The sequence below is a fragment of the Magallana gigas genome, chromosome 10 (genome assembly GCF_963853765.1).
Source record: "Magallana gigas chromosome 10, xbMagGiga1.1, whole genome shotgun sequence".
Lineage (NCBI taxonomy): Eukaryota > Metazoa > Mollusca > Bivalvia > Ostreida > Ostreidae > Magallana > Magallana gigas.
The window spans coordinates 13,323,688-13,345,981 of record NC_088862.1 but is presented as its reverse complement, the minus strand read 5'-3'; the positions used below and the strand labels follow the sequence as shown (position 1 = coordinate 13,345,981).

At 33.6% G+C, this 22,294-nt stretch overlaps 2 protein-coding genes across 3 annotated transcripts in view; one reads left to right on the top strand and one right to left on the bottom strand.

Moving 5' to 3' along the window:
- Positions 1–1,749: 1,749 nt before the first annotated feature.
- Positions 1,750–22,294, top strand: part of LOC105328456 (sodium-dependent glucose transporter 1A) — a 34,779-nt gene continuing 14,234 nt past the window's right edge. Inside the window, exon 1 of one of the 2 annotated variants that reach the window (XM_066073049.1) lies at positions 1,750–1,856. The gene's annotated coding sequence lies outside the window, so the exon portion shown is untranslated. The remainder of the gene's footprint in view (positions 1,857–22,294) is intronic. The other variant, XM_011429323.4, reaches the window with a different exon arrangement.
- On the bottom strand, positions 13,854–14,357 carry LOC136271981 (transmembrane protein 229B-like). Its single transcript, XM_066072622.1, has one exon. It carries the CDS (start codon positions 14,355–14,357, stop codon positions 13,854–13,856), a length of 504 nt encoding a protein of 167 aa, XP_065928694.1.

Here is a 22,294-nt window from a genome sequence, read left to right as displayed (position 1 = left end):
AGTCTTTTTACGGTAAAGGGCAAGTAATACTGTTATACAGACATCTGTTATTGAGATGCTCCCATTTTCCAAAAGAATTCTAAATCATGTTAATGGGGATCCATTTTTTAGAAAATGATATAGAATGTTATTGTTGTTTTATTTATTCAGATGCATCATTTATCCCTGTGGTTGGATTTGGAAAGCAGGTCACTAGGTGTCTGCAATATATGTTACAAGAGTCCATCATTATAATGGGAGTTAGTGCGCATGCTCGACATGAAAGGGTTGACAAAATTCGGTGAGCCTTGATGGAAATTTTCTGCCCAAAATCTGATTTAAAGGATATGTACTTCTAAGTGAACTGAAAAAGAAAGATATAATGATTGTGTAAATGGACTTTATGGTAGAGTTCTGTGAAAATTCAAAGGACTGAGTGGAAAAAAGCAAACCAGTACCGGGTGAGTGAACACTACTTAAACGGCGCTACTGTATCCGTGCCTTACTGTTGTCACACTAACTGTAAATATTTAAAAAATCAATGGCTAGTACAAACTCCAAGAAAAGACGCCTCAAAGTATCGGAAACAGAATCAGAAATGGAAAACGCTAATGAATCCAATGATTCAAATGTTCTGGAGGGATTTCAAATGCGTGAAATAATGCAAGGTATAAATAGTATACAGAGCACCCTCACAGGTTTCATGCTTCGATTAGACACCCAGGGACGTCATATGGACGAAATCACTACGGAAGTAAGGGGTAAGCATGGAGTACAAGAACGTTAGGAACAATTACAAGAACAGGCGAACGACACTTTACACAATCACAGAATACAAACACGCACAAGAAAAGATGTCAAGAGAGGTAAGACTGCTTAGGGACTACATAGTCAAACTTGAATTTCCAATAAACTCTCAAGAAAAGCAAATATCAGAACTGCAAACTAGAGCTTTGGAAAAAAACATTATCATTAGCGGTCTTGAGGAAAAATTCACAAAAAGTAGAACTCCAGAAAATTTAGCAAAGGTCATTAGAAACTTTTTCATCCATGAAATGGGGATAGAAGAGGATAGTGTAGACGCCCTACAAATCAACGCGTTTTACAGAATGGGGGAGAAAGACAAAAACAGGAAGTATCCAAGGCCCGTGTGCGTGCAATTCGCTAATAAAATAAATAAAGATACTGTCATGAGCAAAATCAAAACATTAAAAGATAAAAAATCGCCGATCAGAGTTGCCAGTCATCAGCCGGAACAAATTCGAGAGACGCGGAAGAAACTTCGAAATTCAAAAGAAATACCAAGCAAAGAATATAGATACTAAGTTGAAAGGGGACAAACTCGTCTTCGCTGGGAGCGGCAGTGTCTATAAGGAAAAGATAGGAACCCCCACAGCGGAAGAAGTCATTTCAAGAGAATCCGTTAACATTCCAGTGTGTTCAGGTAATCAAAAAACACAAAAATCAACATCGACATTTTGATGTCTAATTAATATTTGAAACATATACAAAAAACACCAGCAATAATTTTCCCCTTTTTTCTGGATTTTTTAATATAAAAGTAGTGAGTTTAGTTTGTTGTATCTGATTGACACAACCATTCAATTAAGTCACTAAAATAATCTGAGCCAATATTACCTTTTCTTCTCTTCTGCTGTGTACTGTTTATTAATTTATTTATTTTTATGTTTTACGGATTATTTTTTGTCATATAATTCCGGAATATTTAGTTCCACTTTGTTTTAATATAGTGTCGTAATTATGTTTCCTTTTCTATTTCCGGTGCTGTAACTCGTGGCTCAGCTGTAAACAAAAATGTATGTCATATGTGTCAATAGATTATTCCATGTTACCATTTACACAGGGAAATTTTGAAGGTAAAGTTTTTATTATGAAACAAAGCTCTATTCATGCAGAAGCAAGATTATGACTGTATTACAATATATTCTTATGCTTAACGTATTTTTTATAAAGACTATAATTACATGTATGAAACATATTAAGAGAAAGGGCTTTACCTCTTGAATTTCTCAGAACCGCATCCATAAATTTTTCATCAAAGAATATAATGATATTCAGTATTTTTGAAAACAGTTTTCTGGTGCCCCCCTCCCCCTACCCTACTAGTATGATTTCATTACATATGCCATCATGCGTTTTACATACTTTTGTTTATCCTACTTTTGGCATATACGTTTATGCACTTTCCTTCTCTATCAAAACAACGTCTGCACAATTATGTTGGAGCACAATGTTTACCGTGTACCAATTTGATAATGGATATTTTCATTAAATTAAAAGTACATACTGTCAATTGTCAAGGCCTTGGGGACCCAAATGAAAGAAGAAGTGCTTTTAAGATATTAAAAACTAAAAATTATAATATTTATTTTATTCAAGGATATGAAAACCTTATACATGTTTACATGTAATTCAAGAGCGGTTGCTATTCTTTTTAACAACAATTGTGAGATAACAATTCATGAACAATACAGAGATGATAACGGAAACTACTTGATTTTAGATGTTATTGTAGAGAATCTACACTTTCTGCTTATAAATATATATGGTCTAAACTCTGACAAACCAGAATTTTATTCTCAACTACTGAATACCCTCCAAGACATTTACTCTTCTCAATACATTATATTAGGTGGTGATTTTAATTTGATTTTATACAAAGAATTAGATTCAGTGAATTACCTACATCATAATAACCCTAAATCTAGACAAGAAGTTATTAATCTAATGAATACATTAAACTTAAAAGATGTTTTTAGGGAGAATTACCCAGATTCTAGGATGTTTATTTGGAGAAGAAGAAACCCCATTAAACAAGCTAGGCTTGATTTTTTTTAATATCAGAATCATTGCTACCCAAGATATTATCAGTCAAGTCGGAAAACAGTTACAGGTCGGACCATTCACCAGTCATATTATCTTGTAAAACTAGTTATTATAAAAAAGGCAAAGGTTTTTGGAAATTAATTATTCTTTATTAACAGATAAGGAATATGTTACTTTCATTAAGGAAGAAATTAACAAAGTAAAGCTCAGTATGCATGCCCCATATATGAGAGAGAAAGCGTTACAAATATAGACAATGAGCTTATCCAATTTACAATTACTGATCAAACCTTCATTGATATTCTGCTCACAGAAATTAGAGGTAAATCAATATCTTTGCAGCATTTAAGAAAAAACAAATAAATAAAAAAGAAAAACAATTTGAAAAGGGCATACTTAACTTAGAGCTTAATTTAACAGATCAGAATATAAATGAATAAAATATTAAAAAGAAAGAGCTAGAAAATATAAGAAAAAAAAAGTTTCAAGGCCAATGTGTACGATCAAAAGTAAAGAGGATTGATGAAGGAGAAAAACCTAGGAAATATCTCATTACACTAGAATCTAGGAATTATATCAATAAGCAAATACCAAAACTTGTTAAAAATGATGGATCTATTTTATATGATCAATTTGATACATTTAATGAAACAAAATGCTTTTATCAGAATTTATACCAAAAAGAGAGCAAAATGTAGATTTAAGTGAAATTAATGACAAACTGAATTATTGTAACTTGCCAAAATTAAGTAAAAAGGAGTCAATTAGTCTTGAAGGGCCTATAACAAGATATGAAGTTTTATCCTTTCTCAAAAATATGAAAAATGAGAAAAGCACAGGTCCTGATGGTTTTACTTGTGAATTCTTCAAATTTTTCTGGCATGACTTGGGGTCATTTATTACACGAGCTATTAACTTTTATAAACAAGTTAAGCATTTTTCAGAGCCCAACAAATTGGGTATAATAACCTGCATCCCGAAAAATGGTAAATCTAAACAGTATCTAAAAAATTGGAGACCAATGTGCCTTTTAAATGTTATTTATAAAATTGCATCAGGCTGTATTGCTAATAGGTTAAAGTTATACATGGATAAATTAATTAGTAGAGATCAAACTGGATTCCTGAAAGGTAGATTCATAGGTGAAAATATCAGATTAGTATATGATCTAATGAACTATACCGAAAGAAACAATATTCCAAGTTTACTTATGGTTTTTTATTTGTTTTTTTTTTCTTCTATATTTATTAAACAATATACATTTAAATTCGAGATAATACCTCCGCAGATGCTCTCTAGATATACATCACCTGGGGTGCCTGGGACCCCCTGGATCAGTAGTGCTATTCAGTAGTATAAATCAATCATATAATTATATATATAATGTACAAAATATATATATATATTTTCTTTAGTATTTATGATTGTATTTTTAAATCATATATAAAAAGACGTAAATACACTCACTGTAATAAAGTAATAATAATAAAGAGATGATTTCAGAGTATTTAAAAGCGCATTCTCATTTGGAATTTCGTTTTTTAGTCTACACTTCATTTTATATTTATATATTTTATACCCTACAAAAGATATGACATTATTGAAAATTTTCGTAGTGTCTGTAAACTCAGAGAAAAAACCTACAGCAATTGTTTTCCATGTTATATTCAACTTTAATATTCCTGATACCTTTTCTCATTTTTTTTTGTTTCAGAACATCCATATATTAAATGTTCTATATATTGTTCACAACTTACACAATTTTTTCCAACATCTTTATTCCATTAATTTACGTTATAATTGCAGTTCAGCTGATTGTGTAGAAGTTAATAGTTAAATTCTGCTATTTGCTTATCAAATGCGTTTCTTATCTCAGCCGTGTATATATTTTTCCACTGATCATTTGATATATTGAATTCTTTTGACCATTTTGCTTGCATTATTGGTCTTTGTGTCTTTTTTGATAATAAAATTTTATAGTAGAATCCCGATTTCTGATGTTCCGGTTGTTTTATTTTTCCGCAGAAATCAAAGTATGGATTTTGAATGTTGGTATTGTTTACATTTGAATAATCTACATTCAACTTTCTAATAGCGTTTTTTATGATAAGATATTCACATAAATAGTTTCTTTTTTATTTAAGATTTTCTGTAATATCATTTACATATTTTATACCATCTATTGTAAACATATCTTTAACATATAGGATACCTCTTTTTATCAACGATTCTAGGAAAAGTGGCTTTTCCTTACATTTAATAAAATTATTTAACCACAAGTTTTCGGTGAGCTGATTTCGTGATACATGTGGGGATTTACATTCATTAAAACTGCAGATAATTTCTTTGTAAAATTTTGGGAATTTTTGTAGAACATTTAGATCATTTGGTTTAACAATATTGCTTCTCAACAAATATTCAAAATCTATTCCGTTAATTTTCAATATGTCTTATATATATTTTCTAAGAGAACTTTTCTTATTATAGAGTCTTTTGGTCCATCCCGCTTTTACACTTTTTAATTTGCACTCCACATTTATAAGGCCAAGACCACCTTCGTTTATTGATCTTACAAGTGACTTGCGTTTAATCCTCTCTCTCTTACCCCATAAAAAGTTATCAATAATTTTATTTAGTTTTTTAATGAATTCAATATTTGGGTTTTCCAGAACTGTAAACAGATACAATGGTTTAGATAGTATTAGAGAATTTATAACTGTGCATTTTCCAAATAACGTCAACTTTCTAATTCGCCAGGAGTCTAGGATTTTTTCGAATTCTTTAAGTTTATTCAACCAATTTTTCTCATCCTGAGCTTCTTTGTCATGTCCTAAGAAAATTCCAAGTGATTTAACTGGATTATTTGTCATTTTAATACCATCTACATATTGTAGTGAGTTTTTCAGTGGCCTCAAAAGGATACCTTCTGTTTTTCCTACATTCAGTTTAGTACCGGATATTCTTCCAAACTTTTCTATTATTCTTATGGCATCTTTTAATGATTCTACATTTTTTAATGGAAACGTACACTCATCTGCATGTTGTACACATTTTAGTTTATTTGTTTGTCCTAAATTAAATCCCTGTATACTTACAGACGCAGTGATCTTTAATACCAAAATTACTATAACAAAGATAAATAGTAAAGCAGAGACACGACATCCTTCTCTTATGCCTCGTGACATTTTACACCTTCTAGTCAGCCAATTATTATTTTTTTACATGAAAGTATGGCTTTGTATATAAAATTTTTATCCACTTCAAGAAATTACTTCCGAAATAAAAATTTTTAAGTCTTTTAAACAAAAAATCGAATTCAACCGAATCGAATGCTTTCTTAAAATCAGTAAACAATAGAATTCCTTCTTCATTATTTTCTTTACAATAATCATGAATATCTAGAACCAACCTGGCATTTTCCCATATTAATCTTCCTTTGATATACCCAGTTTGATTTCTATTTATAAGTTTATTCATTACTTTTTGAAGCCTCTTTGCAAAAACAAAATCTAGAATTTTATAATCACAATTTGTAAGACTTATTGGACGATAATTATCAAGATTTAATAGGGTCCCTTTTTGTATAAGCGATATTACAGAAGCCCGCTGAGAGGATGACCATAGTTCACCCACTTCGAAAGACCTTACAAAACTTTCATATAGATAAAGTTTTAAACGTTTCCAAAACATTTTATAAAATTCTATAGGAATTCCATCTAAACCCGGTGATTTGTTTAATTTCATGTTATATACGGCTTCCGCACATTCATCGATAGTGGGGATCTTATCACAGATTTCTTTGTTTTCATCAGATAAATAATTTGTTAGTTCAGTGTTTTCAATGTATTGGTCAATGTCGTATAATGAGATATGATCAGACGTGTACAACTTTTCATAATAAGAACTTAATGCGTTTAGAATGCCATGTGTATCATTTAAGCTGTTTCCTCCCATTGATAATTTGTTTATTACATTGTGCGATTGATGTTTATTTTCTAATCGTAGAAAGTATGCGGTATTCTTTTCACCCTCATCTATCCAATGAGCTCTAACTCTTACCTTTGCCCCTTTAGATTTATATGCATACAAAGTATCTAATTCTTTTACAAGAACCTGTTTATATTTAACCTTTTTTTTCAAAATCGGAAAGTTCAATATCTTTTTCATTTTTTTATACGGGTTTGTATGCTTTTATTTTTCTTAATCGAGTACTGGATACATAGTTTTTTTAACTGATATTTAATGATTTCCCATCGTACTTGTGGATAATCTTATGCTCTCAGGTATCTGGTCAAAAAAATTGTTAATAATGTTACAAAAATATATGTCATGTAAAATCGACGTATTCATTTTCCAATAGCCACTACCCCTCTTATTTGTTGATACTGTACAATAAAAAATGAAGGCCATGTAGTCACTCATTCTAGAAGTTGAAACATCTGGGGGGTTTTCAATAAAGATTTTTTTAATAGGATAACATAAATCTTCAGTAGAAAAAATATAATCTATTCTACTTTTCGGGTTATTGTTTGAATCACACGAAGTATTTCCCTCTTTTTTTAGGATTAATTTTGTCCCATATATCAGTAAGACTAAATTTATATTTCATATTATCTATACTTTTTGAACTTGTTTTTGGCAATATAGGATGAAATAAAATCCCCAACAATGATAATATTCTCTTCATTTAAACAATACTGAGATACCCATGATGTAAGTTTTTTTTAGCTCACCTGAGCTGAAAGCTCAAGTGAGCTATTCTGATCACTTTTTGTCCGTCGTCCGTCCGTCCGTCCGTCTGTCCGTCTGTCTGTCCGTCTGTAAACTTTTTACATTTTGAACTTCTTCTCTAAAACCGCTTATCCAATTTCAACCAAATTTGGCACAAAGCATCCTTATGGGAGGGCGAATATAAATTGCAGAAATAAAAGTCCGATCTGTATTCAAAGCGGAGAAAACCTTGAAACTGTAGAAAAAGGGGGGTGCATTTTAAAAAATCTTCTTCTCAAGAACTACTGATTCCAATTCAACGTAGTTAAGCATAAATTATCCTTATGGGAAGGAAAATATAAATTGCAAAAATTAAGGTCTAATTCTGTTTCAAATCTGAGTTATTACGAAAATAATAATAAAGGAAAGGCGTGTTTCAATCAGTTTAATAGCTTCGGATTCGGCATCCGGTAAAATGGGTAGACAAGACTTGGCCTGGGCAAAACAAAAGATTGGCAGTTATTAATCTGCCAATCTCATTAAAATTTCAGGATATTTGATGGACCAGTATATTTGTATTTGCTGTAAATATTGCTGCAAAATAATGCGTATTTGGAATTGACGATTGCCGATCTGCCCCGGCTTTTTTTTTTGCCACGGCCCGGGTTTGCGTACCCATTTTACCAAGACTCGTATTCCATATATCTAAAACGAGGTTCTTTGTTTAAAGCAGCCATGGCATTATACGAAAAAGGGTCGATCTGACTATGATGAATTTGCTTGTTGTGCAACAGTTTGCGAATGAGGGGAAATTTTTGAAACATGCAAAATATATTGGTGCCGATTTTGTGAAGTAAATTGAGGCTAAATATTTCAATGCGTTGACAGTTTTCACACATGACGTTGGTGTTAGCTTGTTCTGATTTTCGTTTCGTTTTCATTATTTATGCTTTGTAACCTGGGAACTATCGTCTGTATTTCGTGATTTTTACGTATCAAATCAAACAGAGACTTCGGTAAATCAAACAGTTAACTGTTTACCTGCGCAAATTAAGCAAAATCTGATGTATCAAAAAAGTACTGAAATACAATTCATTATATCGGTAATTCGGCATTATATTTTGCGTAATGGTAGATTAATGCAACAGGTTTTGTTGAGATGCTCGGCATTTTCTCGAGTTTATTCAGTTTAAATAGAGTTTGATATTGCTGTCGGAAATATGTAGGTATATACATGTACATGTATATATATGATTCATTTCGAAAAAATAAATTGTGTTCTTTATTTGTTATAATGCATGTTTCTTGTGTTTTAATTGTTTACATTTTCTATTTACTAACCATATTTGAGTGTTAAGCTTCGAATTATAAGCAAGATACAGAGATTTGCTCACAATTCTATGTTTGTACACAGATCTTAAAAACTAAAGATTAAAAAAGTAAAAAAATTGTCAATATTTATTAAGAAAATTTTCAAAGTCTCTTCTTCCAGAAACCAACTTTAACAACTTATTGTATTGTAAACTTAACTTTTTTTAGCTCACCTGAGCCAAAGTCTTCTTCTCAAAAACTATTAGGCCAGGAAAGCTCAAATTTGAGTGGAAGCATCCTCAGATAGTGTAGATTTAAGTTTGTTCAAATCATGGTCCCCGGGGGTTGGGTGGGGCCACAATAGGGGGATCATGTTTTACATAAGAATATATAGAGAAAATCTTCAAAAATCTTCTAAAAAACTATTAGGCCAGAAAAGCTCAAATTGAAATGGAAGCATCCTCAGGTAGTGTAAATTCAAGTGTGTTCAAATCATGATCCCCGGGGGTAGGGTGGGGCCCCAATTGGGAGATCAAGTTTTACATAGGAATATATAGAGAAAATCTTTAAAAATCTTCTTATCAAAAACTATTAGGCCAGGAAAGCTCAAATTAAAATGGAAGCATCCTCAGGTAGTGTAGATTCAAGTTTGTTCAAATCATAGTTCCCATGGGTAGGGTGGGGCCACAATTGGGAGATCAAGTTTTACATTGGAATATATAGAGAAAATCTTTAAAAATCTTCTTATCAAAAACTATTAGGCCAGGAAAGCTCAAATTAAAATAGAAGCATCCTCAGGTAGTGTAGATTCAAGTTTGTTCAAATCATAGTTCCCATGGGTAGGGTGGGGCCACAATTGGGGGATCAAGTTTTACATTGGAATGTATTGAGAAAATCTTTAAAAATCTTCTTCTCAAAAACTATTAGGTCAGGAAAGCTCAAATTTGAGTGGAAGCATCCTCAGATAGTATAGATTCAAGTTTGTTTAAATCATGGTCCCCGGGGGGTAGGGTGGGGCCACAATTGGGGGATCAAGTTTTATATAGGAATACCTTTTAAAAATTTTCTTCACAAAAATATTTGGCCAAGAAATGTCAAATTGGCATGTAACCATCCTTAGGATGTGTAGATTCAAGTTTGTTCAAATCATGGTCCCTGGGGGTAGGGCGGGGTCACAATGGGGGATGAATTTTTATAGATAGAGAAAAACTTTAAAAGTCTTCTTCTCAAAACTATTAGGCCAGGAAAGCCCAAATGTGAGTGGAAGCATCCTCAGATCATATAGATTCAAGTTTGTTTAATTAATAGCCCAGTGGTAGGGTGAGGCCACGAAGGGGGATGAATTTTTACTGAGGAATATATAGAGAAAATCTTTAAAAATCTTCTTTTTAAAGAATTTTTGGCCAGAAAGGGTTTAAACTTGTGTAGAGGCATCCTCGGGTAGTGTAAATTCAAGTTTGCAAAATCACAGTCCCTAGTGGTAGGGCGGGACCGTGATGGCGGTTTGAATGTTTACATAGGAATATAAAGAGAAAATCTTTAAAACTATTCTGGGAAAGTGTTCGGTTCAAAACTCAGTACGTAGTGTGAAAGCAAAGGTTATGCAGATTTAAGTCTGGTGAAACCATGATTCCCTGGGGGGGGGGGGATATAGAAATAGAGAAAAATCTTCTTACAGGTACAACAACAAAAGGGGCTTGGTATTTACTAAAAAATAAGAGGTTGATAAAAATTGGCAGATTTTCAATTTTTTTTTTAGCAAGATCTACTGTACTCAGTTGTCAAGATATTTTGATACTGTAATGCTAATTTGATCAGAATTAAGGCAATTGTTGCTCAGGTGAGCGATGTGGCCCCTGGGCCTCTTGTTACATTTGCGATGACGAGACTTCCGGTTGAAAAGGGGTTATTAACAGCTGTTATTTTTAAGGGAAACTGATAAGTAGGCTCTATAGACTAATAAAATAACCGGATAGGCATGTATCTTCGTGGGGGGGGGGGGGGTCCCTTTTTTTGCAACAATTATTTTTCTTGAATTACATATAGGAAATTGAATTTCGAAGGATCCCCCCTACACTTATTTTTGGGAGCATATGAAAATTATACTGAAATACACAAAATTAACCACCCCCACCCCCTTCCAACGAATTAAGATTCTGAAGATCGGCAGATTAGGTTGTTCTTTACTGTCTAGATTTTGGATAAGTCTGCTCCCTCCCCTTCTTTTAAAAAGACGACGTTACGTACCTGCAATCATTGTAATCAATGACAAAGTTAAGTGCAAGTTGTGTACGAACACATTGAATTATTAATGGGCGAAATAAAATGTTTCTTGTTTTAACCCAAAAAAAAGCGTTCTAAAAAGTATTTGTTTTATGACAATACTGTAACTAGTAAAACATATCTTCTTCAGATTGTCATAGCAACTATGATGTAATTTATTGAATAATAATTCCATTTAAATTATATTAACTGTCTTTTTAAGTAAACTATTGAAAAGGAATATTTTTAACTCTAAAGTGGCCCATTTTGTATATTTAGACCCCTATTTTTCAAGGATTTTGTAAACTAATAGATAATATGGAACAAAAACATTCGTTTTGTTGTCATGGTAACCAAGCAAAAAAAATATCACTCAAAATTTGTCAAAAATATTTTATTTGCTTCTCCTTCGATGACTTAGTATGGTTTTAATTGATTTTTAAAATTTTCACTTTCCTTGCGAAGCTCAATGCTTACTGACATGGTCTCTTAAATTCTGATCATTAAAATGTTTTCTAGGTGATTGAATTATAAAATAAATAGCCTTACTTGGTGTTTCATGTGGTTATGAAGATTGTGAGCATTTCAGGAAAATAATATTCATGTAATTATACCCCCGCAAACGAAGTTTAGGGGGGGGGGGGTATATTGGTTTCACCCTGTCCGTCTGTCTGTCTGTAGACACAACTTTGTCCCCCCTATAGAATGTTTTACTACTGCATGGAACAGTCTGAAAATTTGTACATATGTTGATCACCATCTGAAGATGTGTACCTGCAGTTTGTTTTAAGATCAGACAAGATTTAATGATTTTATGACTGTTTTCATTTTCCTTATTCTATATATTGTACACCGGTGTTAAAAAGTAAGGGAGGTAATCCTTACAGATTTTATTAATTAATACCGGTAGTATTAAAACACTCTATAATATATTTATATAAATACATCCAGATAGAGGGTTTTTGTCTGTATGTCTTAACAAAATTTATTTTTATAAGTATTCTATCAACTGACAATGCAAAATTTTTGTTTGTCAAAGATTAATTCATAGGAGCTAATAAGAACATCAAAGACAAGTGTGGCTGAATTCATTTGTCAATAATATTATTATTAATAAAGAAGTGAACTAATTTTAGAAGTTGTTTAATTATTAGTCAAGTAAATTGATGAAGTGAACCTATAGGGCATTAATTTAAATGAAATTCAAAATTACTGATATGATTGTAGTGTTTTGGCAATTTTTAAATTGTTTGTAATATTACATATTTTTACATAGTATGGTAATTATGGTAATGTTTTGGGAGTTTATTAAATTTAACAAGCTCATCAAAGAAAATCATAGTTTTGTGGGATCATTTTTCTGATATGGAGTTCCATTGTACCACAGGAGAAAGTGGGGAAAATTTGAAACAACTAATTGCATCTGCAAGACTCTTATTAGAAAGATATTCAAAGTTTTATCAACAGAAGAGCATTGCTTGGCTACCAGTATTTCCTTTTACTGCAAAGGGAGGGGTTATTGTCATTTTGTTGGTTTTTCTTTAAAACAATTAAAATAAAAAAAATATCATCAGATACATAAATTTGTAAATGTATTACTGTTATACATATGTATTTACAGTGAAATTCTGACAATTTGTTTTTTTTTCTTTGTTAACTTTTTTTTTATACAATTCTAAACTTTTTTATATTTGTATGTGTTCCAAACCTTTATTATTCAATTCAATTATTTGTCCCATTTGAAATTAGCCTTGCGTGGGTATTACTCCAATTAGGACAGTTCTAGTTTTTTTCTGCAATGATTCATATTTCTTTATGACCCGTTGCAAAAATGGTTATACTTACATCCCTCTTTGAATCTGATATCATACTTCTTTCTTCAGTTATTCCATAAAATTACCATGCGCGCGGATCCAGAAAACATTTCCCGGGGGGGGGGGGGGGGGTCCGAGGCATATTTGCGATAATTTTACTATATAAATTAAATAAATTTTTCTCGACCCACCTAGCTCCCCCACCTCTAGATCCGCGCATGATTACGGACCGCAAATTCTACTATATTTATGGAAGGTTCACCTGGCACACTTCGATCGATTTTAACTTCATAATTATGGCGAATTTTAGAGTACTTACTAAATTTTTTTTTTACTTTTTATCTCAATTAAAGGCTAGAAAACTGCTTATATTTTTCGCGGACAAACAGATTTAAACTGGTGAAATAGTGATTCGGGTTCACGATCATTTTTCATAGGAAGTATAAAAGAAGAAAATAATTTGAATATGTTGTAATATATACCTCCTGTAAATTATCTTCATAACATTACTGACGACATGCCCAGTTCTGGCCCTTCTATCTATGCAACTCTGATAGTTAATGTGCAATTTTTAAAGTATTTTATATAAACAAAGTTAAATGTTTTCTGTTGTATTTGATGAGTAATAGCGATCATCTCCTTCTCCAATGCCCGTTACTCTCTATGCCTGCCTGAACCACCTAAAACGCACTTTTTAAAATTCTGTAAAACAAGTTGCATTGTGCTTCAAAAGAACCACGATCAACATGTCTTTTTGTCCGGAATGATTCGAGTTATTTCCTGATGGAACTTGTTATTCATGAATACATTGCATAAGAATAAAATTTTAATAAAAAACCACATGTAACAATGTGTTAAGAAAAACGTGGAGTTGGAAATGAGTATTGGTCAACGAGCATTCAATGATTAAAATATACACATTTACTCGAGCTATTGGTTCTTCCGTATACTGTGGCGACTATTGACGGGCTGCAGAGAGGTCTCTGGTCCCCAGTACAACCGCAATGTGTATTTCATGATAATCAGCTCTCCTAAAATGTTGCCAATAAACCACAGAGGGGCGTATTCGAGTGTTACGATTCCCATGAAATCTCCATGAAACGGCGTATAGTCCCAGGGGCAAGCACCAAATTGTTTCAAAACAAACCCCGTGGAAAACTCCCAGAGGTAAGTCCAAAGCGTGTAGATGAGTATGCGCGCAACAAACGGAACTCGGTCTCTCAACTGGAAGTACATCCGTTCAACCACCAAGCCTGAGAGTCCGTAAATTAACAGCACCCAGACACTGGTGTTTCCGGGAAACTTCCAGTTGAGGTTAACCACAAATTCCCAGAGGGCGGTAAACATAATCTCTGTGACGTATCCATGGACGGCGTACACGTAGAAACGCCACCAGATGGAGATTGGCTTTACCTCTGATTCGCTGCCAGACATCTGTAAAATACAAGTGAATATTGTAAACTATTAGATAACAAATGTTTTTGATATAAATTGCATGAGCTCTATCATTGATAGAGCTCAATGGCTCATTTTATATATGTGCGATTGCCGAATCTTACAAAGTTACACAACACTGAATGACAGACAATCATAATCTGACATAGGTCTTGGGTTTTCCCCCAGTTATGAAGGGTAATCGTGTTCAAAAATCCAGACACGTTATAACTTGTAAATCCGAATATGCAATCATGTTGGTATGCGAGTGTGAGGATTAAAGTGTGTATTTCTGATCGTGTAACCTATAAAACTCGGGTATAAACACATGAAAGATTTGACTAGTAACAGTCTGAGTAAATCAAAAATATCGAAATACCACCAACATTTTAATGAAATAAAGTATGGAGTCGGACGTTCTGTCTAAACTTGGCCATGAGATAGTTTCTATGAATTTTAATTATACAAGTCCCTTTCAATAAATTGCAATGATCATCAGGTCTAATTACCCAGTATCTGCACGGATGTTAAAAGCATTTCTAATCTATTCGTAAGCTAATAACATATTTGCAGTGTTAGGGTATCAAAGTCCAACCTACGAAATTTACATAGGCCTTGGATGTCCTTATATATAAGTTCATGTCATTATTCAAATCTGACTCGGTCAAAGTTTCGTAGCAGTGAGGTAGGATGTAAATAGCAGTTTCTAAGTATATATAATAACTGTCCAATAATGAAGACCCCCTCCCCCTTTTCCATATCTATATAGTCATTTAAAAATACAGGCCTACATATATATACGAATTATATAATGTATTTGAAATTGTCAAGGGCATTTAATTTTAACTTAATAATGGATTGTCGCGATAATGCTCAAACATGCCGCATATTACATAGATACAGATCATTGAAATCCGCGATTGTTTAGGTTACTCATAAACAATAATGTATAAATTATACATAATTTGTATAACACTATAGATCTATATAATATTTCCCGGTAATGCCCACTCATTACCCAATCTCTTGATGTAAAAACATTTCTATTAAATGGTGTGCAAAGATTAATATCTTCCTATATCTATTATAATATACAAGTTGTACACCATCGCCTACGGGGTTTTCATACAAACAAGGTCCAAAATAATGTTATAATTAAGCTTGCTAAGGTAAGGTAACGGTTACATTTACATTACGCTAAGCCCGTTCGTAGCCAAAGCGACCAAGTAATTATAAATATTAACTGATTCACTTTCTCTCTGTATAATAATTTAGGTATAGATTGATTAATGATACAAGTGAAACAGTAAATACATACTTTGTATTCATAAACACCTGGTAAACATGAATGCAATAGATCTGGTATACTGCGTGTCTGATGTAAACACAAGCAAGGAAGAGTAAACGTTAGAAAAAAATCGGAGAACTACAATATTTCCGGAGTGTCATGCCTATCTTTAAAAAAAAGGACCAAAAAAAAAAACAAACAAAAAAACATATCACTGAAGTATTTCTACTATCAATTTAATGATAATTCGATTTCTTTCTATTGATTTTAAAAACAAGTCATTAAGGTGTGAATCGAAAACCGGGGGTGTTAGGAATTTTTTTGAATGCTATGAGAGTTAATATGGAACTGTCAGTTGAAATCGCAAATTACACCATAATAATTGATTGATAGTTTAACACATATTAACGTTCTATATAATATATTCTGACCAATTTTGGCATGGACCCCAGTGATGTACAATAAAGAAGACGGAACTAAAGTGATAAGGTCACGCAAAATATGACAAATCAACTACATGTAGCGATGCACTAAATAATTTAAGGTATCTCACTTCTCATGTTTTGATTTCACTGCGCAGATGATCATTATATTTGAAATGAATATGATTTTATTTATTTAATCATCACAGATAGATTATTATTTCATAATTACACAACATTCATAAAGAAAATCCATTTGAATTCAAGAAACAAGTTTTTTGGGGAACTATTTTTTCGTGCGGAAGGTTTTTTAGACGAAAATGACAGAAACAAGCAATTTTATGAATTTTCAATATACTTTTCTTTTTATTATACTTTATTCATTATTCACATTTTTAACATTTGATAGGTTTGTAACATATTTTATAGGTTCTGTGTGACATGTACAAAATCAAATCTTGAGAATGTGATAGCCGTTTAGCATAAAATCATGCAAATATATAGAACATGTCTGAATTTTTTAAGCCAAATTTTGCGAGAATTTTACCTTTGAAGCCCTATATCTAAAATTTGACATCACTGACCCCCATGTTATATTATGGCAAAATGATAGTGAATACATATCTAGGCAAACTGGATTAATCTTATAAAATTCTTGATATTCAAAAAGTTTTTATTTCAAATCAAATTGTAACTATTATAGAAATTGTCTATTTTAAGTGCAAAAAGGTCACAAAAAATTTATGCAGCTTCGTACAAATTTTTTGCGTAATCCCTCTATTCAGTGTGACCATTGTGCATAATTAAAAACAATATTTGAAGAAATAAGTTTGCTTAATCAAAAATACTGACAACAAATCCTAATCAGGATGAAATTGCATTTTAGGTGCGAAAAGGTCAAATTAAATAGGCCATAACTCAGAGGGATGGATACTGACCCCCCATTATCTTTGTATTTTTTAAGTATGTTTTGTCTACAGATTTCAATGATATACTGCTCAAGAAAATCTTGATACAACAACATTGAGGAGTGGGATACCTTAATACATGTATATGTAACGCAAATCAAAGCCAGTTGTTATATAAATTAATTGTTCGTGTAAACATCTTTTCAAAAGTTTAACTTGGTTTAAGCAGTTTGAGATAAATTCGGATATCGCCATTTTGTATGGACCCAATGCCAAATCTTCTGCCGTTGGTCTAAAGCCATGCGATCTCTGGCGTCTTAGGGCTGTGTTAACTCGAGTATACAATCTTGTTTCCTCGTTGGTGTATACATTTACGATCGTCTTGAAAAAAACTCTCTCGACTTTCACATTTCTTGATTTGTTCACTGTAATCTTGGCAAGACAGAAATACAGATTCGGACAACTTGTCTCGGACGATTTTCCACATTTCGGTAGTATTCATGGAAACAAAGATGTCCTCTAAAACAGCAGTTAATGGTTTTGAAGAATCAATAGTCAGAGGGTGAAATGTATTTTTGTACGCCGCCAAGGTTAAACGAAGCAGACCAAGTTCCTGGTTATGGACATGTTGACGGCATGGATGAAACGTGTCGATCTCTTGGTTTTCTATCCCGCAGACAAAGCTGTGCAATAGCTTAGAAACTTCGTCAAACTTGAATTTTTCGGCTATTTCAAAAGCTGTATATGTAACGCAAATCAAAGCCAGTTGTTATATAAATTAATTGTTCGTGTAAACATCTTTTTAAAAGTTTAACTTGGTTTAAGCAGTTTGAGATGAATTCGGATATCGCCATTTTCGTCGGCTCTATTGGTAACCAAGAAGTGCGAGCCTGCGGGGTACACCCTCTCCTCTTCTTCATACATAGCAAACTTCTCTATGTTTCGTGGCTGCCACCGGCACACGCATGTATTATCAAAAATGAACATGGTCGGGTGAGTGCTGACTTCCTCTTCCGGTTCGCATGTTGGAAATGGAATTGCCTTCTCGTAAGATACGGAACTGGACACGAAAGAGAGCCACGCGAATTTAACGCCCTTTATGTATTTTTCTTGGTGATTTTTCGTTAGTAAGACTTTGCGATATGTTGTATTCGATTCCTTTCCAAGTTTGTCCCAATACAGAAGCAGAAGTTGATAAACCAATATGTATGGACCCAATGCCAAATCTTCCGCCGTTGGTCTAAAGCCATGCGATCTCTGGCGTCTTAGGGCTGTGTTAACTCGAGTATACAATCTTGTTTCCTCGTTGGTGTATACATTTACGATCGTCTTGAAAAAACTCTCTCGACTTTCACATTTCTTGATTTGTTCACTGTAATCTTGGCAAGACAGAAATACAGATTCGGACAACTTGTCTCGGACGATTTTCCACATTTCGGTAGTATTCATGGAAACAAAGATGTCCTCTAAAACAGCAGTTAATGGTTTTGAAGAATCAATAGTCAGAGGGTGAAATGTATTTTTGTACGCCGCCAAGGTTAAACGAAGAAGACCAAGTTCCTGGTTATGGACATGATGACGGCATGGATGAAACGTGTCGATCTCTTGGTTTTCTATCCCGCAGACAAAGCTGTGCAATAGCTTAGAAACTTTGTCATACTTGAATTTTTCGGCGATCTCAAAAGCGGTGAGTCCCCCGTCATCCCCGATCTCGGATTTACCTTCTTTTGCCTTGCCGTACGTATCAATGGTAGACATCTGCAGAAGTCTTGTGACTACCTCGGTGTCATTCCACCAGACGGCCTGTTGCAATACGGTCCAACGCCGGTTTTCAGGACAACAATTTACCATATACGGCCTTTTCGCTAAAATATCCCATACTTTTTCCCATTTCCCAAATTTAGCCGATTCTAAAAGTAAAGCCAAGTCTTTGTGATCTCGTTCAACAGAGCTCGTCGTAGAACTTATGGTTCCCATACTCTTTAATGGCTGATATCTTCTGAAAACTCCTTTCTGTGTTACTTGCTCACGGGTATTAATGAGCTGCATTCATCTTTCGAAAGCGAAAGTAACTGGCGTTATCTTGAAAATGGATAGGCCAAATACTGGTCGATCAAATAAATTCACATTTTAGGGCGACTCATTCGGGCTTTGCAGGATTTGATCCAGTGATCGAAAATCATATTGACGGAAACTTTTTAACATTTGTCATTTCCTAAAACTGAACTTCCCATGCTTTATGTTTAAGCTTTATTCCATCTTTCTCTTTGTTTAAATTTTTATCCGATTCCCAAGGGTCATGTTTTAATGTGTGCGCATTTACTCAGACCGATACTAGTACCTGAAAAATAAATATGAAAATTGACAACGTAAGAACAACGTTTAAATATGATACAAACAATTTGTTTTATCAGAGTGCAATATAACCGCAATATTTTACTTGATGTTGTGTTTTAAAAGAATTTTACCGAGGAATCTGCAAAAACTTCGCTCTATCCGTTATTTCGCTGTGTTTGCTTTCGATCATCACGAGTTTTACTTTAATATTTATTACGTAAATATTACTGTATGACTTTTGACAAAAAGAAGGTCGCCATGCATTCTACACTGCATGGTATCTCCTATAGAGTAAATTTTGGGTTACATGGTCAAAGGTCAAGGTTAAAAATGCTGTAGAGGAAATTAACATATTTGGGGTATATAAAAACATTTTTGAGTATACCCTTTAATTGCATATATGCTCATTCATAATTGATATGCAAAGCCTTTCTAAGCCACGTTTTAGATAAAATCTTTTTTGGGGGGAAAATACACGCATAAAGATAAAATAAATGACGCATCAAGCATGTGATGCATTGATTTTTCAGGTCAGCGATAGCGTGAACAATAAAACTGCTATCGAAACTCTGAAAATCCCCAGTCATCACATGTAATAAGATCATTTCTATTTTTAGATTTGAAAAAATGTATTATAATAGTTTACCAGTAATTCAATTTCAGTTTCCTTATTGACCAAATGGAGGATTGTACAATATAAACTCATAATGCGATATAAACACAGTTATGCACAAGAGGGGGAGAGTTGTAAATGAAAGAAGACAGACATAGAATATATGATATGTACAATATTTTTATTTGTATATTGAATATGTATATTTATATATATTAAATACCCATACACACATGTAAATATGTCAAAATGCATACAAATCTGAAATAGTTTATCACATGATTGGAATTAAACTCTTATTTGATCCAGAAATACATATTAAGGTATTGTCTTTTTTAAAGATTTGACCAAGAGAGTTTAATATTGTAATGTGCTGGTATTGTTTAATGTACTTGTATATGTCTTACCTGGTTTCCGACTCTTTCTACTCTAAACACCCCACACATTGGGAAGTCGGGGGGGGGGGGGGGCAGGGCACTGATTCAATGGAATCTTTTAAGTTTTTTAAAAGTCAATCAGGCTACAAACAAGTTATGTTTACACACAATTGTCATAATGTAAAAATCTGGGGGAATAAGCCGTTGCAAATGCCCACGACCCTCTCATACGTCTTATAAGAAGTAATAAACGTACGTGTTAACTGGGCATTCACACGGTGGACAGTATTTGTCCAATTAAATGAAAATGTCCAAAAATGCGAGAAAGGGGCAATCGACATTTGAAAGGCGTAACTGCGCTTAAATTTTGTAGTATTTACATATATCCCCGAGTACCCAAACTCCGTCACCATAAGCAGAAAACCTCCCGCGTTTCTCTGTAAATTATTAGCTCACCTGAGCCAAAGGCTCAAGTGAGCTTTTCTGATCACAATTTGTCCGTTGTCTGTCGTTGTCGTTGTTGTCGTTGTCGTCGTTGTCGTTGTTAACTTTTCACATTTTCATCTTCTTCTCAAGAACCACTGGACAGATTTCAACCAAATTTGGCACAAAGCACCACTAGGTCAAGGGGATTCAAGTTTGTTCAAATGAAGTGCCACGCCCTTTTTAAAGGGGAGATAATTGAGAATTATTAAAAATTTGTTGGTATTTTTCAAAAATCTTCTTCTCAAAAACTATTCAGCCGGAAAAGCTTAAACTTGTGTGGAGGCATCCTCAGGTAGTGTAGATTCACGTTTGTTCAAATCATGGTCCCCGGGGGTAGGGAGGGGCCACAAGAGGGAGATCAAGTTATACATAGGAATATATAGAGAAAATCTTTAAAAATCTTCTTCTCAAAAACTATCAGGCCAGAAAAGCTCAAATTACAATGGAAGCATGCTCAGGAAATGCAGATTTAAATTTGTTCAAATCATGGTCCCCGGGGGTAGGATGGGGCCACAATTGGGGGATCAAGTTTTACATAGGAATATAAAGAGAAAATCTTTAAAAATCTTCTTCTCAAAAACTATCAGGCCAGAAAAGCTCAAATTTAAATGGAAGCATCCTCAGGAAGTGTAGATTCACGTTTGTTCAAATCATGGTCCCCGGGGGTAGGGTGGGGCCACAATGGGGGATCAAGTTTTACATAGGAATATATAGAGAAAATCTTTAAGAATCTTCTTCTCAAAAACTATTAGGCCAGAAAAGCTCAAATTAAATTGGAAGCATGCTCAGGAAATGCAGATTTAAGTTTGTTCAATCATGGTTCCCGGGGGTAGGATGGGGCCACAATTGGGGGATCAAGTTTTACATAGGAATATAAAGAGAAAATCTTTAAGAATCTTCTTCTCAAAAACTATTAGGCCAGAAAAGCTCAAATTACAATGGAAGCATGCTCAGGAAATGCAGATTTAAATTTGTTCAAATCATGGTCCCCGGGGGTAGGATGGGGCCACAATTGGGGGATCAAGTTTTACATAGGAATATAAAGAGAAAATCTTTAAAAATCTTCTTCTCAAAAACTACTAGGCCAGGAAAGCTCAACTTTGAGTGGAAGCATTCGCAGGTAGTGTAGATTCAAGTTTGTTTAAATCATGGTCCCCGGGGGTAGGGTGGGGCCACAATAGGGGGATCATGTTTTAAATAGGAATATATAGAGAAAATCTTTAAAAATCCTTTTCTCAAAAACCATTTGGCCAGAAAAGCTCAAATTAAAATGGAAGCATCCTCAGGTAGTGTAGATTTAAGTCTGTTCAAATCATGATCCCCGGGGGTAGGGTAGGGCCACAATTGGGGGATCAGGTTTTACATAGGAATATAAATAGAGAAAATCTTTAAAAATCTTATTCTTAAAATCTATAAGGCCAGATAAGCTCAAATTAAAATGGAAGCATCCTCAGGTAGTGTAGATTCACGTTTCTTCAAATCATAGTCCCCGGGGGTAGGGTGGGG